Consider the following 17,259-nt stretch of genomic DNA (forward strand, 5'->3'; position numbering starts at 1 on the left):
TCTTGGCGCGAAACCGCTGGCCCCGCCCGGGGATCTGCGCGGGGCGCAGCCCTCGGCTTAGTCGTAGCGCCGCAGCAGCTGCCACTCCCCACTCCTACCCTTTGGAGAGTGCGCCGCTGCCCACCGCCTCCAATCATTACTCTGCGTGGAGCGCTTTAAATATGCAGAAGCGCGTCACGTCGTGTGAATCGAGATCCATCCGTAGGGAGGGAGCCAAAATCTATATAAATGTGGCCTGGGCGGGCCGAGAAGGGTTAAAAGGCTGGAGGAGAGAGAGGTGGGCGAGGGTCTACAGCCTGGGTGAGCGCAGCTCTCGTTGGCAATACCGGTGAGTTGCTCCTCTCTTTGCCCTCCTTCGCTGCTTCTATCTAGGGTGCTGACTGGGGAGGAGGTGGGAGGTACCCGGCGCGAGCGATCCCGAGGCAGCTGGCACCCCCGCGAGGAGGTGGCATTTTGGCCCAGGAGCCGTCGGACTCCGGGAAAAGTCCTGAGCTCTTGTCTCGATGAAGGCGCGTTTCCTAAGGGCGCGTGGTCACTGCCGCCCTCCGCTGCTGGTCTGCTTTTAGAGCGAAGTCCCTGTCCGAGGTGGTAAATCTGTTTGGGTCCCCAAGCCCCAGGCCCTTTCCGCAGGGAACAGGTGAGCACTGGGAGCTGTCGGCGCCCCAGCTCCTGCGCTCTCAGAGGGGCCTGGGCCCTCGCAGGCTCGCCATGTTCCCCTGGGGGCTGAGCTCCCTGTCGGTGCTCGGGGCGGCGGGCACCGCTCTCTTGTGCGCCGGACTGCTGCTCAGCCTGGCCCAACATCTCTGGACCCTCCGTTGGACGCTGAGCCGGGACCGATCCTCTGCCCTGCCCCTGCCCAAAGGCTCCATGGGTTGGCCCTTCTTCGGGGAAACGCTGCACTGGTTAGTTCAGGTGAGCGGTCCGTCGTTCCCACACCCCAGTATGGCCCCTTCTTCTCTAGTTCCCACTGGCTCTCAGGGTTCCCAGGGTTCGTAGCCAGTTTCTTCCCAACGCCCAGGGGTCCAGAGAGCATATAGAGCCCTCTCCTTTGGCCAGATGCTCCCTCGATCGAACGGTATGTTACTGATGTTCTCCTCAGCAAACTTCTAAGTCCTGACACAACGCGGGGATAATAGATTCTAGGGCCCTGTGTCCCGCCACTATAGAATCAGGAGTCGGGGGCGCGTCTCAGCCATGAGCCCTTTGGCGCTCAAGTCCCTGTTCTGAGCTTCTGTTTCATATTCTCATCAATAGGAACAGGAGCATGTACATTCCCGCAGGGTAATCTGGAGGCCCATTTGAGACTCTTTTGTAGAGAGTAAGGCAACAGCTTGGAGCACGAGTTGTTTTCAAGGGGCAGTCGGGAGGGCTGGGCTAGATCCCCAAACGAGGCCCAGCGGCTCCAGCACTCTTCGCTCGGCTTGGCTTGCAGGGCTCGCGCTTCCATAGTTCCCGGAGGGAGCGCTACGGAACCGTGTTCAAGACGCACCTGCTGGGCAGGCCCGTGATCCGCGTGAGCGGCGCAGAGAACGTCCGCACAATCCTGCTGGGGGAGCATCGCCTTGTGCGCAGCCAGTGGCCGCAGAGCGCGCATATCCTATTGGGCTCACACACTCTGCTCGGCGCGGTCGGTGAGCCGCACCGGCAGCGGCGCAAGGTGAGCCCAAAACAGAAGGGGTGGTCGGGAGGTCAGTCCTGCTGTAGTTGCTGTGGGCCAGGCCGGGTTTAGGTACTGGGGTCAAGGTGAACCTAGCCAGGACCCCTAACAAGTGGGTGACATTGGGCCAGTCTCTTCCCCTCTCCACCTTTGGTTTTATAAGGCCAGAACCTGGACTTAAAGGTCCTTTCATCTTCGATCTTCTGCGATTCTGATACCAGAAGCGCTGGAAACTCAAACTTGGAGAGGGTTAGGGACGACTTCCTGGAGGAGGTGGCCGTATAGCCTGGATAGATGGAAGGGACTGTGTAGAGAGGAACAAGAGGGAATGGAGAGAGCAAAAGCCAACACCTTTGGGTTTGGGTCGCTTAGAAGAGGGGGCTGAAGTTGGCCTTTTGGTTCCTCTGGAGTCACAGAGCAGGAGAGGCCGGACGGTTGCAAAGGCTGACCCCACGCGCTCCCCACAGATCCTGGCTCGAGTGTTTAGCCGCGCGGCCTTGGAGCGCTACGTGCCTCGTCTGCAGGGGGCGCTGCGGCGTGAGGTGCGCTCCTGGTGTGTTGCCCGAGGGCCGGTTGCTGTCTACGAGGCCGCCAAAGCGCTCACTTTTCGCATGGCCGCGCGTATCCTACTGGGCCTACGGCTAGACGAGGAGCAGTGCTCGGAGCTGGCCCGGACTTTCGAGCGGTTCGTGGAGAACCTCTTCTCGCTGCCCCTAGATGTGCCCTTCAGCGGCCTGCGCAAGGTACTGCCGGCCCCTCCCCAGGCCTTCCCTTTGGAGCTCCCTTGACGCACCCCAGGCGTCAACTCTGCTGGGAGACAGAAGCTCGTCTCTGCTGGGAGGTGGCGTGGTGTGGCGGTGGGCGCCCGTGCTTGCCTCTATTCTGACTCCCTGGGTGACCCAGGGCGGGTCACACGCATTCTCTGGGTCACGCCTGATGGGGCGAGCTCCAGCTTCAGCAGCCCCCAGCTTCCCGCCGTTGGGTCTCGGTGGCCAGAGCCCAGCCAGTCATCCCAGCCCCTCCCCAGAGCGGCGCCTCCCTGCCCGGCCTCCAGCGCCTCTCCAAGGCTGCAGTATGGATGGGAGCACAAGGGCCTCAGACACGCCCCCGGCGCCAGCCCGGGTTGGAGAAGGATGGGTACCGGCTCCCCGCCCGCGGCCCCAGGCCCGCTAGTTTCCGGATCAGAGAACCAGGGCCTCTTCAAACTTCAGAGCGATGGGCCGGCCCAGAGAGCAAGCGAGCTGGGGCTTCTGTCTGCACTGACGCCCTGGTTATGTATAAAGGAACACACTATGTGGGCAGATGCCTTGGTTACATTTTCTGATTTAATCCTCTCAGCCTGCAACATATTGTTATTCTCATTTTATTGATGAGGAAACTGGTGCTCAGAGAGGTTAAGTGACTTACCCAAGATTGCACAGCTAGTAGTGGCAGAGGCAGGGTCTGAACCAGATCTCCCCTGACTACAGAGCCTTGGTTCTCAAAATGCTTCCCCAGGTGGACACTTTCACTGTGCTTGCTTCCTGAACTCTGGAGGGCCACCCCAGCCCTTTTGCCTTCCCTGTTAGAGAGGCTAATGTTTAGAAATTCCAATACTGTCCTTTAAGCTAGAGCTTTCAAGGTGGCACCCTGCCCTTGCCCATGCCTAGTGCAGGCAAAGGGCAATGGGTTCTGTGCCTGACATGGACATTTGCTGTGTGCTGTGTGAGCTGTGTGGCTCTGGGCAATTGCTTGACCCCTCTGAGCCTCAGCATCCTCACAGTAGGAGGACAATAACTGTTTGCCTTGCCCCCAAAGGGGCTCGTGATCATCAAGAGAGAATGCTGTGTGGGGAGTAATGGATGAATTTCTGAGCATTTATTGAGCCCCTCCTATGTGCCAGCTAAGCTGGAAAAGTGTCTCAGCAGAGCCAGAGCAGCCCTAGGAAGACTTTGTGGGTAGGTGCTCAGGGCTGGCCTTCCTGCCCCATGTCGCTTCTCTCCCTGCACATCAGGGCATCCGGGCACGGGACCAGCTGCATCGGCACCTGGAGGAGGCCATTGCAGAGAAACTTCATGAAGACAAGGCTGCAGAGCCAGGTGATGCTCTGGCTGGCATCATCCACAGCACCAGGGAGCTGGGCCAGGAGCTCTCAGTGCAGGAGCTGAAGGTAGGTGGTGTGAGAGGAGATTTCTCTTCTCCCTTGCATTTCTAGCAGGTCTCTACACACATGCTGCATCCCTGGAGCAATGAAGCAACATACTGTTTGGCCCCACTTTGAGCCACAGGCACTCTTCAGGGTGAGGGGAAAGAAGAGACCTGGGACCCAGTCAGGGCTCTGCTGCACCCACTACCTCTATGGCCTTGGGCCAGTCACCATTGCTCTCAGTAGGAGCTTGAAGGCCTGAATCCTAGGCCCTCCCTTACAGGTTCTGGCAGCAAACAGCTCCCCTCACTTTGTCACTCTTATGTTTTTGCTTCTGCTGTCCCCCTGCCTAAGAAGCTCTCTTCACTCCTTTTCTCTACAAACTCTAAGGGCTTAGTGTCAAACTCCACAGTCTTCTTGAGTGGAGACTCCCCTCCTCCTCCCCACATCTACCTTTTCCTTCCATGAGCCACCTTGGTACCTGGCACCCTGCTACCTGTCTTCTGCCACTTGCAGAATCTACTGGAGAATAGAATCCCTCTGCATGTATGGATAGAGCAATGGAGGTAAGGAGGGAAGCTTTGGAACGGCCCCTCAACCCACCAGCCCCAGAACCCAAAAGGAGTGGAGTGAGTGGCTGGGGGACTTGGAAGTTAGAAATGGGAACATCTCAACCTTCCACTAGTAATTCCCATCCTTTGAGCCTCAGTTTCCCACTTGCCACTAGCCAACCACTGAAAGGTGGGCCTCAACTTTAGTTTCTTCTTTGAGAAAGAGACTGATAAACTCTTTCCTGACTCCTGGGTGGTTGTGAAGTCTGGAAGAGTCGAAGAGGTTAGAAGTCGATGAGCTAGGGGGTCATGAGGCCTGGGGGAGCTGGTGGAGGGGAACAGTTCTGGGCTGAGAAGGGGAGAAGTATGGAAAGGAGTGGATGGACCCTCTGCCTTGGCAGAACTGGGGAAGGGGTGACAACACCCTCCAGGTTCTCAGGAAGGGACCCACTGCCCGGAAATCTTCAGTTCTGGCTGATCAGGGAGGACCTTGGAGCCCAGCTCCCCGTCTTGTCCAGGGCTGGCAATTAACCTTGGTCGGGTCATTGCTTTTACAAATATTGTCTACTACCTATTCAGTGCCAGGATCCATGCTGGGACTGGGAATACAGAGGTGAGCAAAACACAGCCCCTGCCCTGCAGGTGCCGGAGGAGAGGGATACACATTCATCCTATGATCACATCAATCAGTGTGTAAAACACTCGGGGTGCTGCCAGGAAGGAAGACACCACACCAGGAGCTGGGAGGGCAGAGGCAAGGGCTTCGCCATCAAGGCCCCTCTGTCCTTCCAGCTGTGCAGACCAGGAAGAGGTTTAGTCACTCTGGGACCACCACTAAGCAGGAGGAGGAAACCACGGTGCTTGCTTTGCTATGAGGCTGGCACTGCTGCTGCAGGTGCTACCGCAGTCACTGTCAGGATGCCTAGCTAGGGCTGTTGGCAGTACTGCATGGTTAAGAGCACTGGGCTCCCAGCCCAACTACTGCGACCGCTGACCTTAGGGACCCCAAGCATCTTTCAGAGCCTCAGTTTCCAACCCTGTAAAACTGGCAGTAATTGTGCCCCATGGGCTGCGGGTAAGAACTGAATGAGTTAATACATCTAAAGCCCTAAGATATTACACAGAAAAAGTTCCTGGCGTTATCTTTGGGAACCTCCCAGGAGAAGTGAACAGATTCTACTGCTGCTCATTTCTATCTGTGGCTTCCCCAAGAGGCGGACTGGGGCCTCAACTGACTCCAAGACCTGCACAGGTAGCCGCCACGGGAGCACCTGGCGCTCTGGCCCGTGGGCAACGGAAAATGTGGGGCCCGTCTGCGCCTCGGCCAGGGGATCAGGAGGCCAGGGCCCGGCCAATGGAAACTCAGCGCCGCCCGGGCTCTCTTGCAGGAGTCAGCTGTGGAGCTCCTCTTCGCCGCTTTCTTCACCACGGCCAGTGCCAGCACGTCCCTCGTCCTGCTACTTCTGCAGCACCCGGCGGCCATTGTCAAGATCCGGCAGGAGCTGGCGGCGCAGGGACTGGGGCGCGCGTGCGGCTGCGCGCCGGGGGCCTCGGGGGGCGGCGCGGGGCCCCGGCCCGACTGCGGCTGCGAGCCGGACCTCAGCTTGGCAGCGCTGGGCCGCCTGCGCTATGTTGGCTGCGTGGTCAAGGAGGTGCTGCGCCTCCTGCCGCCCGTGTCCGGGGGCTACCGCACAGCCCTGCGCACCTTCGAGCTCGATGTAAGTGCGCCGCGCCTCGGACGCCCGCCCCGCCCCTGTCGCCCGCTGCCGGGAGGTAGGAGGGGTTAGGGCCACGCGCTCTCCTCTTCCCCTCACCCGACCTCCTCTTTCCCACCTGGAAAGTGCGCTGACTCCTTTTACATTTTCCCGGAACCACGATTGTGGGCGCAAAGCAAGGTTGGCAACCCTTACACCTCAGCTTTCGGCCGCGGTCCATTTGAGCCGAGTTTTAGAATAAAAACAACCTTCGCTCTGCCCAGCACCTCCACCCCCACCCCGCCCCCTGCCTCAGCCAGCGAGGCTGCATAGGACACACAGAGGGCCCCCCACTATGTCCCTTACGCCATATCTCTGGCTCCCTCACAAGTCGAAGGCATCAACCCAGTCACCTGTTCAAGCCCCAGGCTGAGCACCCGGCTTCCAGGGAAGTGAGGTAAAATATGGGGTAGAATCTCTTACTGCTCTTATCAGGCTGGCTTGAGCTGAGCAAGCAGGTTAAGGTCTGGGCCTGGCTCTATCTCAGTTTGCCTTGACCCTTCTCACGCTTGGCCTCAGTTTACTCTGGAAAGAAGCTGCCTTGGTCCCTTCCAGCTTTGACACTCCATGTGGGGCTGGGCTATGCTTCCCAGTGGCAGCTCTACCGCTGCCAAACTGAGGGTGTTTGCTCGGAGGGCTATCACTGCAATCCCTTCCCCCAGTGCAGTCCCTGAGTGGCTGAAAGCAGAGTGGGAACCTCTTTCCCTGACCCTTACCTTAAACAGCAGATGTTCCTACCACATTGCATACCAGGGTTTGAGGCCACCAAAGGGACTGGGATTCTGCCCTTGAGGTGCTGTCATGCAGAGAAAGGGGGCCAAGTCAGCAAATTCATCCCAAACTGGTGTGAAGAAGAGAGTGATCTCTAGCTGAATAATAACACAACATTTGGGAACTGGCATTTGAACTGGGGCAATGAAGGGTTAGGGTGGGGACAGCATGCCACCAGAGGGGACAGCCCAGACAAAGGTGGGCTGAATGCTGATGTCTTGGATGCTGAATCTTAGAATTCAGATGTCACTATGCAGGTGCTGGGGTGCAAAGCCTTAGGGAAACCAAGGGAGGAGAGCACTGGACTACCAGGGTGAAAAGAGGTGGGGGTCTTATTCATCCTGCAGTTTCCAGAGGGGAAAACTGGGACCTAGAGAGGAGAGGGAGAGCACCTTAGTGATTCCAAGATCTTCTACTAGCCTACTGAGAGCCTCTGAGTAGACATCCTGGAGCCTATTCAGGCCAGGAAAGCAGGATAGTCGGGGTTGGAAGATATGACAAAAATGGAATAGTTGAAAAATTGGACCTGGGCGAAGGGAACATGAATACTGCCTTCCAAAATTTGAAGGGCTCCTCGGTTTAGTTGTCATGTGCACATCCTTAGAAAGTGGCTACCCAACCTGGACATGATTGCACAGCTAATGGGTGGTGAGGACAGAGAAGCAGTTTTCAATTTAGTGCAAAGAGGAGCTGTGTCATTGAGATGACCATAGAGGAGCTGTCATTTGCATTGGTCTGGCCCAGGCAGCTAGCAGGTGCAAGACTAGATCAGGACTAAGTCTCCTGATCTAATGTAAGAAGAAGGGGGAAAAAATACTGAAACATAATGGAGCACATCTACTGACCACTAATATATATGCCAGAGCTGTGGTTCGATTTTGCACAACAAAAGTGGACATTTTTGTTCTCACTTTATCAATCAAGAAACTGAGGCTCAGAAAGATTGATCATATAGCCCAACGTCACACAGCTCACCAGGGATGGGGCTGAGATGGGGATGCAGAGCTATCTCCTAGGGTTTTCAGAAGCCTGTTTTTTATATACCCGGGGCGGAGGACCGGCTCGGACCGGGTTTCCGGATGCTTTGTGGTCAGGCGGGTTTTCCTCACCTCCCTGCAGGGCTACCAGATCCCCAAGGGCTGGAACGTGATGTATAGCATCCGAGACACGCACGAGACCGCTGCGGTGTACCGCAGCCCCCCTGAGGGCTTTGACCCCGAGCGCTTCCACACTGCGGGCGAGGACGCGCGGGGCGCCGCTGGCCGCTTCCATTACATCCCGTTCGGCGGTGGTGCGCGCAGCTGTCTCGGCCAGGAGCTGGCGCAGACGGTGCTCCAGCTGCTCGCGGTGGAGCTGGTGCGCACGGCGCGCTGGGAACTGGCCACGCCTTCCTTCCCCGCCATGCAGACCGTGCCCATAGTGCACCCAGTGGACGGGCTGCGGCTCTTTTTCTACCCGCTTGCGCCTTCGGCAGCGCAGGATGGACGACGCCTCTGACCCGCTGCGTCCTGGGACCTGACTTCGCCAAAGGCCGCGGCCGTCCACCTGCCGTTCCCCAGTGCCGGGTCGGGCGCTCTCTCATTCAACAAACGGTCCCGAATGCTGACTGTGAGAAAGGAGACGCTTGAGTCACTGCCACCTCACTAGAGAAGCGCCCAGGCCGGTGGCAAGGTGCCTTCTGCCCTCCGCACCCAGAGGAAGGTGGTGGGCCAAGTTTCTTAAGCCCTTCCCAGAAAGCAGGGATGGAGGGAACAGAGCTCCACTAAGAGCCAAGCCCAAGAGGAGACATGGATCGCTGTGCCACGAGGAGGATTGCCAGGGGAGGACCGGACCCTCGAACGAGGGGGGACCTGCACCCCTGGAGAGGAAGCAGGGACGCCAGGAGCGCATCCCTGGCCTGGCAGTGGGCCATAGGAAGACACACTGAGAAGGCGCCCAACGGAAGGCCCTCAGGCAGCTGGCCTCCGCTTGGTGAGCATTGGCCTCTGCCGGTCTCAGCGGAAACCCAGAACTGTGGGCGCTTCCAGGGCTCTCTAAACAGGCTCAACACCTCCGGCTTCTGCTGGAGATATCTTAAAAGAAAAATTCCTAGTTCAAGAACGTGTTTAATCTTTCCATTTATACATGGGAGAATAGGACTCCAAAGCTGGATTCTTTTCATGAACAGTTGAGACATAATCAGAGAGGTTTGGGGTATTTGTACCCAAAACAGGAAGGCCAAGAAGTAAAGTTTCCTGGAGTGATTGAATGAGGAGGCTACAGCTTAGCTGGGCAGCTGCTCCCTGGTGGGAAAGTGGGATGGAGGGTGGAGGAGACCCAAGAAAGACCCTGCAGAAAGACCTGCCCTGTGTATACCCAGAAAAGGGCTAGAAACTGGGCAGCCTGGGGCCAGACTGCTGGAACTTCTCTCTTGAGCATAGCCCGAGGGAGCTGGGCTGCAAATTATCTCCAAGACGGTTGGCTGCAGGAACGTTCTGGTTTACTGCCTCAGCTTCCTCTACTGCAGAGCAGAAACAGGCGAAAGACTGGCTGAAGTGCCAGCAGTGGGCTCCTGGATTGCTCAGCCAGGGCTCTCCTCCATCCTATCCCTTACCCCCTGCTCCAGCCCCAGGGTCTGTGGCTACCATGCAGGTCTCGGCCCTGTTAACCTTTCAAAGTGATCCCTAGGTTGGCTTAAGGACTTTCTGGATCTTTCCAACACAGAGGTTCCCAGCAGCATTTAAATCTAAGCCAAGAAGTCTCCAGTGTTGTTATTCCTAACAGTCCACTGTAACCTGCCACCCACCTTCAGACAGGCCGGGGCAGCTGGACATGATGGGGAAGTTGCCGCCAAGGCCTGAGTTGACCCCTTAGTGAACCAGAAGGAAGCTGGTGCCCTCCTGACCTTATGCTTAAGGTGGATCCTGGGGCCAGAAGGAAAAGGGGAAGCAGCAAGAACAGGCAGGGTCGGTAGCTCAAGAGCGCAGAGGGCCCTTCCTAACTCGGCTGACACTGCTGTAACCCCCATCCAGGGCAATTCATCACCCACTGTTGACCACCAGCCCTGGCGCCAGGCCTTGGGATCTTCAGGCGCCAGAGCCATGGAGCCAGCAAAAGTGGCTGATCTGGGGCCTGCCCTCAGGGCGCTCCTGAGGCTGCAGAGACAACATCTCCGCCTGAGAAAGCGGTGGTGGAAGGACCAGGGCTTGGGGTTGATTCTAATTGGGGGAGAGATAGATGGGGAGGAGACTCTCAGAAATCCAAACTTAGCTGGTTCCAAGAGATCTGGTTTACTTGCTGCGAAGTCTTTACGAACCATAAACCCCTGGAGGGGCAGCTTCCATTTTACGCTTATTTCTCATTGATACATCATTCTCAGCAATTTCAAGGAAAATCTGATCTCTAGCTTTAGCAGCTTTTGATTCCCTGCGGAAGGAGCAAACGTGGTTCTTGCCCTCCCGGACAAGAGGAGGAACTCACAGAAGAGATAGACTGTAAATAAGCCAGCAAACTAGAGCAGGAATAGGTCTGATGGTGATGGTGCTGTCCAGAAAATAAAACAGGCCTGTAGTGCAGAGTGCCTGGTGGCCCAGCTGGGCAGGCTAGGGTCTGGGAAAACTTCCCTGGTGATGTTCGACCTAAAGAACCAGCTCCGAGGAGGCCAGTGAGAGAGGCACCTCAAGCAGAGGGAACAGTGGGTATAGAACCCTGAGGCGGGCTATAGGGTGCTCAAGACCAGGGGAGAAGGAGTTGAAAGGAGAAAAGTGGAGGAGGGGTGCCAACCTCCTCCAGTCAGGTCCTCATCCCCTCCCCCAGCAAAAAAAAACTACTCCCCATCCCCCAGCCAGTGGCCACAGGCTGTTCTGTAAACATCTTGGAAACATTTTGTTTGCCAGTGGACCAGTCCCGCTCCCCACCCACCACACCACCCACTCAAGAAAGCTTGGCAAGATTTCTAAATCAAAGTTCTTATCATCCCGCTAGTAATTTATTGTCCCCTTCCCCTCTTCAAGATGGTCTTTAATGATCCTCACTATCCCATTTGATCCTTTCCTGCCGGTCGTCCTCACGGGTCTCGATGGGCAGATAGATTGAAACATTTCCCCGCCTGTGGCAATTTCCAGCGCCCAGGCCCCGCTCATCTTGTGACCCGGCGCGCGCTGAACTTGGCGAGAGGGCCCTGCAGAGTTCACTCGGATGTCACGGTCCGGCCTGCAGGGGTCACAGGCGGGTCAGGCCGGAGGATTGGGACTGGGCCCCAGGTCACGCCCCCGCTCACCAGCTTTGCTCACGGGCCGAGGCAGTGTCCTGAAAGGGGTGGGCCGGGAGTTCTGAGAATTATCTCCAGCGCGTCTCGGCCCCGGTGCCTGACTGTACACCGCCCGAAGTCGTCTTTCACTGTTTACATTCGTCAAATCATCTGAAACACCAAGGGGGGTTGTGGGGAAACGCCGTTTCTGCGAAACATGCCCTGGGGCGACCTGGGCTTGGAGCGTTGCAGGGACTGCTACTCCCCAGACAATTCCCAACCAGCGGGGTTTAGGGAGCGCCGAGTATTTCACAGCTCTCAGGATCAAAGCGTTTTCCATCAACAAGGGACGTGTCCAAGGCGTGTGGCGTGCTCCCGTAAAAGCCGATATTCAGTTTTGAACAAACATACATTATTGTTTCGTTTTCGGTGCCGCTAGTCCGTTTCGTGCTGAACCGAGTGAACTTGTGCCTCTGACTGGTCCGAGGCGGCTCGGACCCAGTCGCACTGGCTTGGCCAGGTGGGAAGAGGGGAGCGCTCACGCGCTTCCCAAAGTGTCTGAGCTCCAGGCATTGGCTGCGGGAGCAGCCGATTGTATAGTTGGGCAAATGCCAGAAGACCCCCTTCTGAGTACAGATTCCCTCAACATTCCCATCAGCAGCCAGATAAAGCCTGGGTTTACGACCCAGCACCCCCTTTTACCTGAGTGGCTTTCTGCTGGGTGGGAGCTGGGAGAGTGGAGGATGGCTCCTGTGCCCAGAGTCCAGGTCACCCTGGTAACGTAGCTGAGCGTGCCTGGAGCTGGGAAGAGTATTTGCAACCAGAAGCCCCTTTTGGAAACTTACAGCTACTTCGAGGAGTGGATAGGTCAGGAAAGATCACCTCTATACCAAGGAGGAGGAAACAGGCTCGAGGATATGCGGGACTTGTCCAAGGTCGTTCAAGGAGAGATGGAGCCGGGATTCAGAGCCCAAATTCCGTGCTTTCCATCTTCTGTCTCTCCCTTCTTATCCTACTAGGATTAAAGACCCTCTTCCCCTCTGCCGAGCTGGTGCTGCAAAGCCCCAGAGCCTTGGGAAACGACCAGTTGTGGCTAGATCGCAGAGCGCCTATTGCCGCGGACCCGCGGGCGGATTGCTCCTGTGGTCCCCGGTGGGGGAGTCAGAGTTAGGGCGCAGACTTGTGCACGCTTCACCTGGAGTCCCGAGGATCTGGAGGCTCTCTCATATCCTTAAGTAGGACCTTCCAAGACTTCAGGAGTGCGGACCTCCTTGAGGGGATTGGGGAACTGGGACTCTTTGGTCGTCCGATCATGACTCCCCACGACTCTCGTCTGAGTCCTGGCCCTAGGCTCTTTTGCGAGATCTTTAGAAGGGTGGGGAAGCCTGCGTTTTGCTCTGCGTTCTGGACCTCACCTGTGGGACAAAGCAGCTGGATGATCACTGAACTCACTTCCTTTTGCTTCCCTAGCAGGTGGAAGGGGTCCCACACGGAGCCCATAAATTGGAAAGCCGGTGCAGGCAGCGCTGGGCTGGGACCGCCCGTCGGACCCCGCGGGAGAGATTCCAAAGAGATCGCCCGGAAGCCCAGGGCTTGGAGTTCCCGCTCCCTGGAGCCCGGGTCCGGCCCTGCCGCGGTCTTGGAGCCCCGCACACCTTGTAAGGAGGAAATAGGCTGCTCCTAGCCCTGCACCCCAGGAGGCGCGCTCCGAGGAAAGCCTCCACCGCGCCGCCTCTGCCTCGGCGCGGAACAAACGGTTAAAGATTTTGGGCAGCGCCTCACGGGGGGAGGAGCCAGGGGCCCAATCCGCAATTAAAGATGAACTTTGGGTGAACTAATTTGTCTAAGGTAACGTGGGCAGCAACCTGGGCCGCCTATAAAGCGGGAGCGCGACGGAGTTCGGAGCGCTGGAGGCGGCGGCAGGTGGCGCGGGAAGTCGCGGCGCGCTATGGGGCTCCCGGCACTGCTGGCCAGTGTGCTCTGCACCTTCGTGCTGCCGCTGCTGCTCTTCCTGGCCGCGATCAAACTCTGGGACCTGTACTGCGTGAGCAGCCGGGACCGCAGCTGCACCCTTCCTTTGCCCCCTGGAACTATGGGCTTCCCCTTCTTTGGGGAGACATTGCAGATGGTGCTACAGGTAAGGGAGGACGATTCTCCGGAGCCCGACTCAGCACCAGGCTTCCAGTGAAGCAGGGGTAGGCGCCCCCGGGAGGGAGGTGACTGAGGCTAGGATCAGGACTAGCCAGAGACGCGGCGCTCCCCGGCGCCCCCTCACGCCCGCCTCTTTCCTCCGCTTTCCTCTCGCAGCGAAGGAAGTTCCTGCAGATGAAGCGCAGGAAATACGGTTTCATCTACAAGACGCATCTGTTCGGGAGGCCCACGGTGCGGGTGATGGGTGCAGACAACGTGCGGCGCATCTTGCTCGGGGAACACCGGCTCGTGTCGGTCCACTGGCCGGCGTCGGTGCGCACGATCCTGGGCTCTGGCTGCCTCTCCAACCTGCACGACTCCTCGCACAAGCAGCGCAAGAAGGTGGGGGGGGGGGGGAAGGCGGTGTGACGGCGCCTGGAGAGGAGGGGGACCCTCTTCGCCGGAGGGGTTCAGGCAGATAGGTTCTGGGCAAACCACAGCTGCATGAGCTGTGAGCTAGGACCCTTTCAAAGAGTGTAGTTTTCCCAGCCTGTAAGTGCCTTGAGGTCTGGAGGGGTTGGGGGTCTCTGGAAGGGGCGCCGTGAAGGCGAGAGGGGCGGCTTGGGCCGGCTTTTAACACTCTCTCCTCCTCGGAGCTCAGGTGATTATGCAGGCCTTCAGCCGCGAGGCGCTCCAGTGCTACGTGCCGGTGATCGCAGAGGAAGTGGACAGTTGCCTGGAGCAGTGGCTGAGCTGCGGAGAGCGCGGCCTCCTGGTTTACCCCCAGGTGAAACGCCTCATGTTCCGCATCGCCATGCGCATCCTGCTGGGCTGCGAGCCCCGGCTGGCGAGCGGCGGGGAAGCCGAGCAGCAGCTGGTGGAAGCCTTCGAGGAAATGACCCGCAATCTTTTCTCCTTGCCCATCGACGTGCCCTTCAGCGGGCTCTACCGGGTAAGGGCCGTATATAGGGTGCGGAGTTGGGCGCTCTGAGGGCTCGGGGTTCTGGCTTCTGCTCACCGCGGTGCACTCTCTGCCACTCAGGGCCTGAAGGCGCGGAACCTCATCCACGCTCGCATAGAGGAGAACATTCGCGCCAAAATCTGCGGGCTGCGGGCAGCCGGGGCGGGAGGGGGCTGTAAAGATGCCTTGCAGCTGCTGATCGAGCACTCATGGGAGAGGGGAGAGAGGCTGGACATGCAGGTGAGTGGCAGCTTCAGGAGGGGCCCGGCGGAGTTTGATCCTCTGGCTTTCCAAGCGCAGTCCCTGGGGTCCCCAACATGCCTGCCTGGGGCCCAGCGTCCCTGTGTGGGAAGCCGTCCCAGACCCCAGGGCTGGGTCTCAGAGGTTGAGACACCCCGTCCGCAGAGCTGTGGGAGGGGCCGAGTCTCCAAGCCCTTCCAGGTTTTAAAGCGAAAGTTGGAATTTGTAAAATGTAATAAAGAATGTTGGGCGATTTTAATACAGCTAAGGCCTTAATTCAAGAGTTCCTGGGAAACTGGGATTTTAACTGGCCTTTCTGCTCTAGCTGAACTGAACAGTCTTAGCATTTTGTTTAAATGAATTTTCTGTCAGCAGACGTTCAGCCCTTCTCGTCTTCCCTGCAGAACCCTTGGTTCTATTCTGAGTAATTGCTCTGTAAAATTGCATGCAGATTTATCAAAACGTTCATCTTAATCCCCTCTTAGGCACTAAAGCAGTCTTCAACAGAGCTCCTCTTTGGAGGACATGAAACCACGGCCAGTGCAGCCACATCTCTCATTACTTACCTGGGGCTCTACCCACATGTTCTCCAGAAAGTGCGAGAGGAGCTGAAGAGTAAGGTAGGGGAACTGGGTGGGCCACCGGTGGGAAAGAGCATTAGCTCTTCAGATAAAAAGGAAGGCATCCTGAGCTGTGATCCCTCTCAGGCAGGGTTCAACCTTGTATTTCTACCTCTTCTCCACTTTTTGCAGAACCCTGGAGATTTTTCAGATAGGGTCCACTTTCTTGGGTTTGCGTGTTCAAGGGCATGAAGGGGAGACTCCTAGGTGGCTGCAGTGGCAGCCAGCATCGGGGGTGGTGGTTGGGGGAGGGGAGGAAACTTAGTGGTTCTAACTGGTGAGCAGCATTCTCTGGGATCTGGGCCCAGGGGTGGAGACAAATGGTCACTAGCTGCTCCCTGTTTCACCCTCACACTCTCCCATCCTGGGGCCCTTTGGGTCTAGCCGCCACTTAAGCCCTGTTTATGTCTGCTGGGCTGATTTTATTGGAGCACAGAATAACCGTTCACCTCTGTATGACTGTTTTGATAGGGTTTACTTTGCAAGGGCAATCAAGACAACAAGTTAGACATGGAAATTTTGGAACAGCTTAAATACATTGGATGTGTTATTAAAGAGACCCTTCGACTGAATCCCCCAGTTCCAGGAGGGTTTCGGGTTGCCCTTAAGACTTTTGAATTAAATGTAAGTTAAACGTCCTCCCCTACCCCTACCCTCACCTTTTGTGCTGTGGTTTTTAAATCTCCTTTTGCTTTGACTTAAGTTTCTTAGGCTTTTGATGACCTTGTCCTGCCCCACGTGAACAGATGTTTCAGCATCCCGAATGTCTGTCTCTCTTTCTTGCCACCTTCCCTCCCTTTCTTTCAATGCATAATGCCTCCAAGATATCGGTGATAGGATTTCTTGGGGAAAGTTGAATGCCAGCTTGTCAGCCCTTGGGATTTCATAATCTTTTGCAGGGATACCAGATTCCCAAGGGCTGGAATGTTATCTACAGTATCTGCGATACTCACGATGTCGCTGACATCTTCACCAACAAGGAGGAATTTAATCCTGACCGCTTTCTCCTGCCTCACCCAGAGGATGCCTCCAGGTTCAGCTTCATCCCATTTGGAGGAGGCCTTAGGAGCTGCGTGGGGAAAGAGTTTGCAAAAATTCTTCTCAAAATATTTACAGTGGAGCTGGCCAGGCATTGTGACTGGCGGCTCCTAAATGGACCTCCTACAATGAAAACTAGTCCCACCGTGTACCCTGTGGATGATCTCCCAGCAAGGTTTACCCGTTTCCAGGGGGAGATCTGATGGGTGGGAATACCCAGACCTCGGACTTAATCGAAGTGTACATAGGACTTTTTACATAGCGTCCTGTTGATTTTATTATATTTAATTTCTAAATGTATATTATAATATTTATGTCCCTTCTACAGTACCACAGCCTTTAAATCTGAAAATAATGAATGTGGATAGCTTCCAAATAAAGTAAAATCTGAAGGTGCCTGTCTTGCCTTTAACATTTCTATGGGGGAAAACTCACTGGTTTTATATTTGTATATCTAACCAGATTGCTAGATGTCTGCATGCATGGCCTTGTTTGTCATCTGTTCCCATCAAGTTTCTGTGAGGAAAATGCTTTAGCCGTTTTCCCCTCTCAGCAGCTACTAGAAAATATATACTAGTTGTGTGTGTTCGTCCAAAGGTAATTTTGTGAATTTTTCTATGAAAATTTAGATCATCTATTTGGAAAGTCTAGTGAAGTTCATTTAAAAATTTGGAGGGGGAGGGGGTTTGCTTTACCTTAAGGAAAGCTGAATTTGAAAAGCTAACACTTGGAGAATATCATCTCCTGGTATAACACCTTCAGCCATGAACTTAGAATGTTTAATAAACATAATATATCCATGCTGTCGCACAGGGCCAGAACTGTTTTCTGAAGTTAAAGTTTTACGTAAGACAAAGCCAGTCACTCAGATCATGGACAGTTATTGACTAAAATGAGACCCCAAATCACTCTGAAGTTGCATATGAAAACAGTATTGGAAAAGGCCACTCTCTGGTTCAGATAAGCAAGTCCAGGTTTTCTTTATTGAAAATAAGGCAGGAGGAATAGAACTAGCAAACTGACAGATAAAGTTTTATCTATGCCAGGCAATAGGGTGTGATCCTGACATGACTGATAAAATGGCCCAGTCATGACCCTGTGAACCTTGGCTAACCTCCGTGAAAGCGCAGTTTTGTCACATTTGTGACCCTGGCATAGCCATGTTCTGAACTGAAGGCCAGACT

The 17,259-nt window shown here is 56.0% G+C and overlaps 2 protein-coding genes across 7 annotated transcripts; both read left to right on the forward strand.

Annotated features, from left to right (window-relative positions):
• Nucleotides 1–571: 571 nt before the first annotated feature.
• Nucleotides 572–8,355, forward strand: CYP26C1 (cytochrome P450 family 26 subfamily C member 1). Its single transcript, XM_021073533.2, has 6 exons — nucleotides 572–912; nucleotides 1,433–1,657; nucleotides 2,125–2,400; nucleotides 3,651–3,806; nucleotides 5,722–6,051; nucleotides 7,978–8,355. The coding sequence occupies exons 1-6, from the start codon at nucleotides 709–711 to the stop codon at nucleotides 8,353–8,355; spliced, it is 1,569 nt and encodes a 522-aa protein (XP_020929192.2). The 5' UTR covers nucleotides 572–708.
• CYP26A1 (cytochrome P450 family 26 subfamily A member 1) lies at nucleotides 8,289–16,471 on the forward strand. Of its 6 annotated transcripts, XM_084992527.1 has the most exons (9): nucleotides 12,253–12,321; nucleotides 12,557–12,744; nucleotides 12,935–13,223; nucleotides 13,394–13,618; nucleotides 13,878–14,168; nucleotides 14,259–14,417; nucleotides 14,903–15,037; nucleotides 15,509–15,661; nucleotides 15,937–16,471. In XM_084992527.1, exons 3-9 carry the CDS (start codon nucleotides 13,035–13,037, stop codon nucleotides 16,276–16,278), a joined length of 1,494 nt encoding a protein of 497 aa, XP_084848653.1. In that variant the 5' UTR covers nucleotides 12,253–12,321; nucleotides 12,557–12,744; nucleotides 12,935–13,034; the 3' UTR covers nucleotides 16,279–16,471.
• The last annotated feature ends 788 nt before the right edge of the window (nucleotides 16,472–17,259 follow it).

Source organism: Sus scrofa, chromosome 14 (assembly GCF_054392235.1).
Source record: "Sus scrofa isolate SSC_HxYL_T2T_F1_AM1 chromosome 14, Sscrofa_HxYL_maternal_Yorkshire_Landrace_v2.0, whole genome shotgun sequence".
Classification (NCBI taxonomy): domain Eukaryota; kingdom Metazoa; phylum Chordata; class Mammalia; order Artiodactyla; family Suidae; genus Sus; species Sus scrofa.

Bases quoted from the DNA above. Each gene is read 5' to 3' on its own strand.
- CYP26C1 (XM_021073533.2), top strand. From the start codon at position 709: ATGTTCCCCTGGGGGCTGAGCTCCCTGTCGGTGCTCGGGGCGGCGGGC. The intron at 1,658-2,124 runs GTGAGCCCAAAA...CGCTCCCCACAG, and splicing joins CGCACCGGCAGCGGCGCAAG to ATCCTGGCTCGAGTGTTTAG. The intron at 2,401-3,650 runs GTACTGCCGGCC...CCTGCACATCAG, and splicing joins CCTTCAGCGGCCTGCGCAAG to GGCATCCGGGCACGGGACCA.
- CYP26A1 (XM_084992524.1), top strand. From the start codon at position 13,035: ATGGGGCTCCCGGCACTGCTGGCCAGTGTGCTCTGCACCTTCGTGCTG. The intron at 13,619-13,877 runs GTGGGGGGGGGG...CTCGGAGCTCAG, and splicing joins CGCACAAGCAGCGCAAGAAG to GTGATTATGCAGGCCTTCAG. The intron at 14,169-14,258 runs GTAAGGGCCGTA...TCTGCCACTCAG, and splicing joins CCTTCAGCGGGCTCTACCGG to GGCCTGAAGGCGCGGAACCT.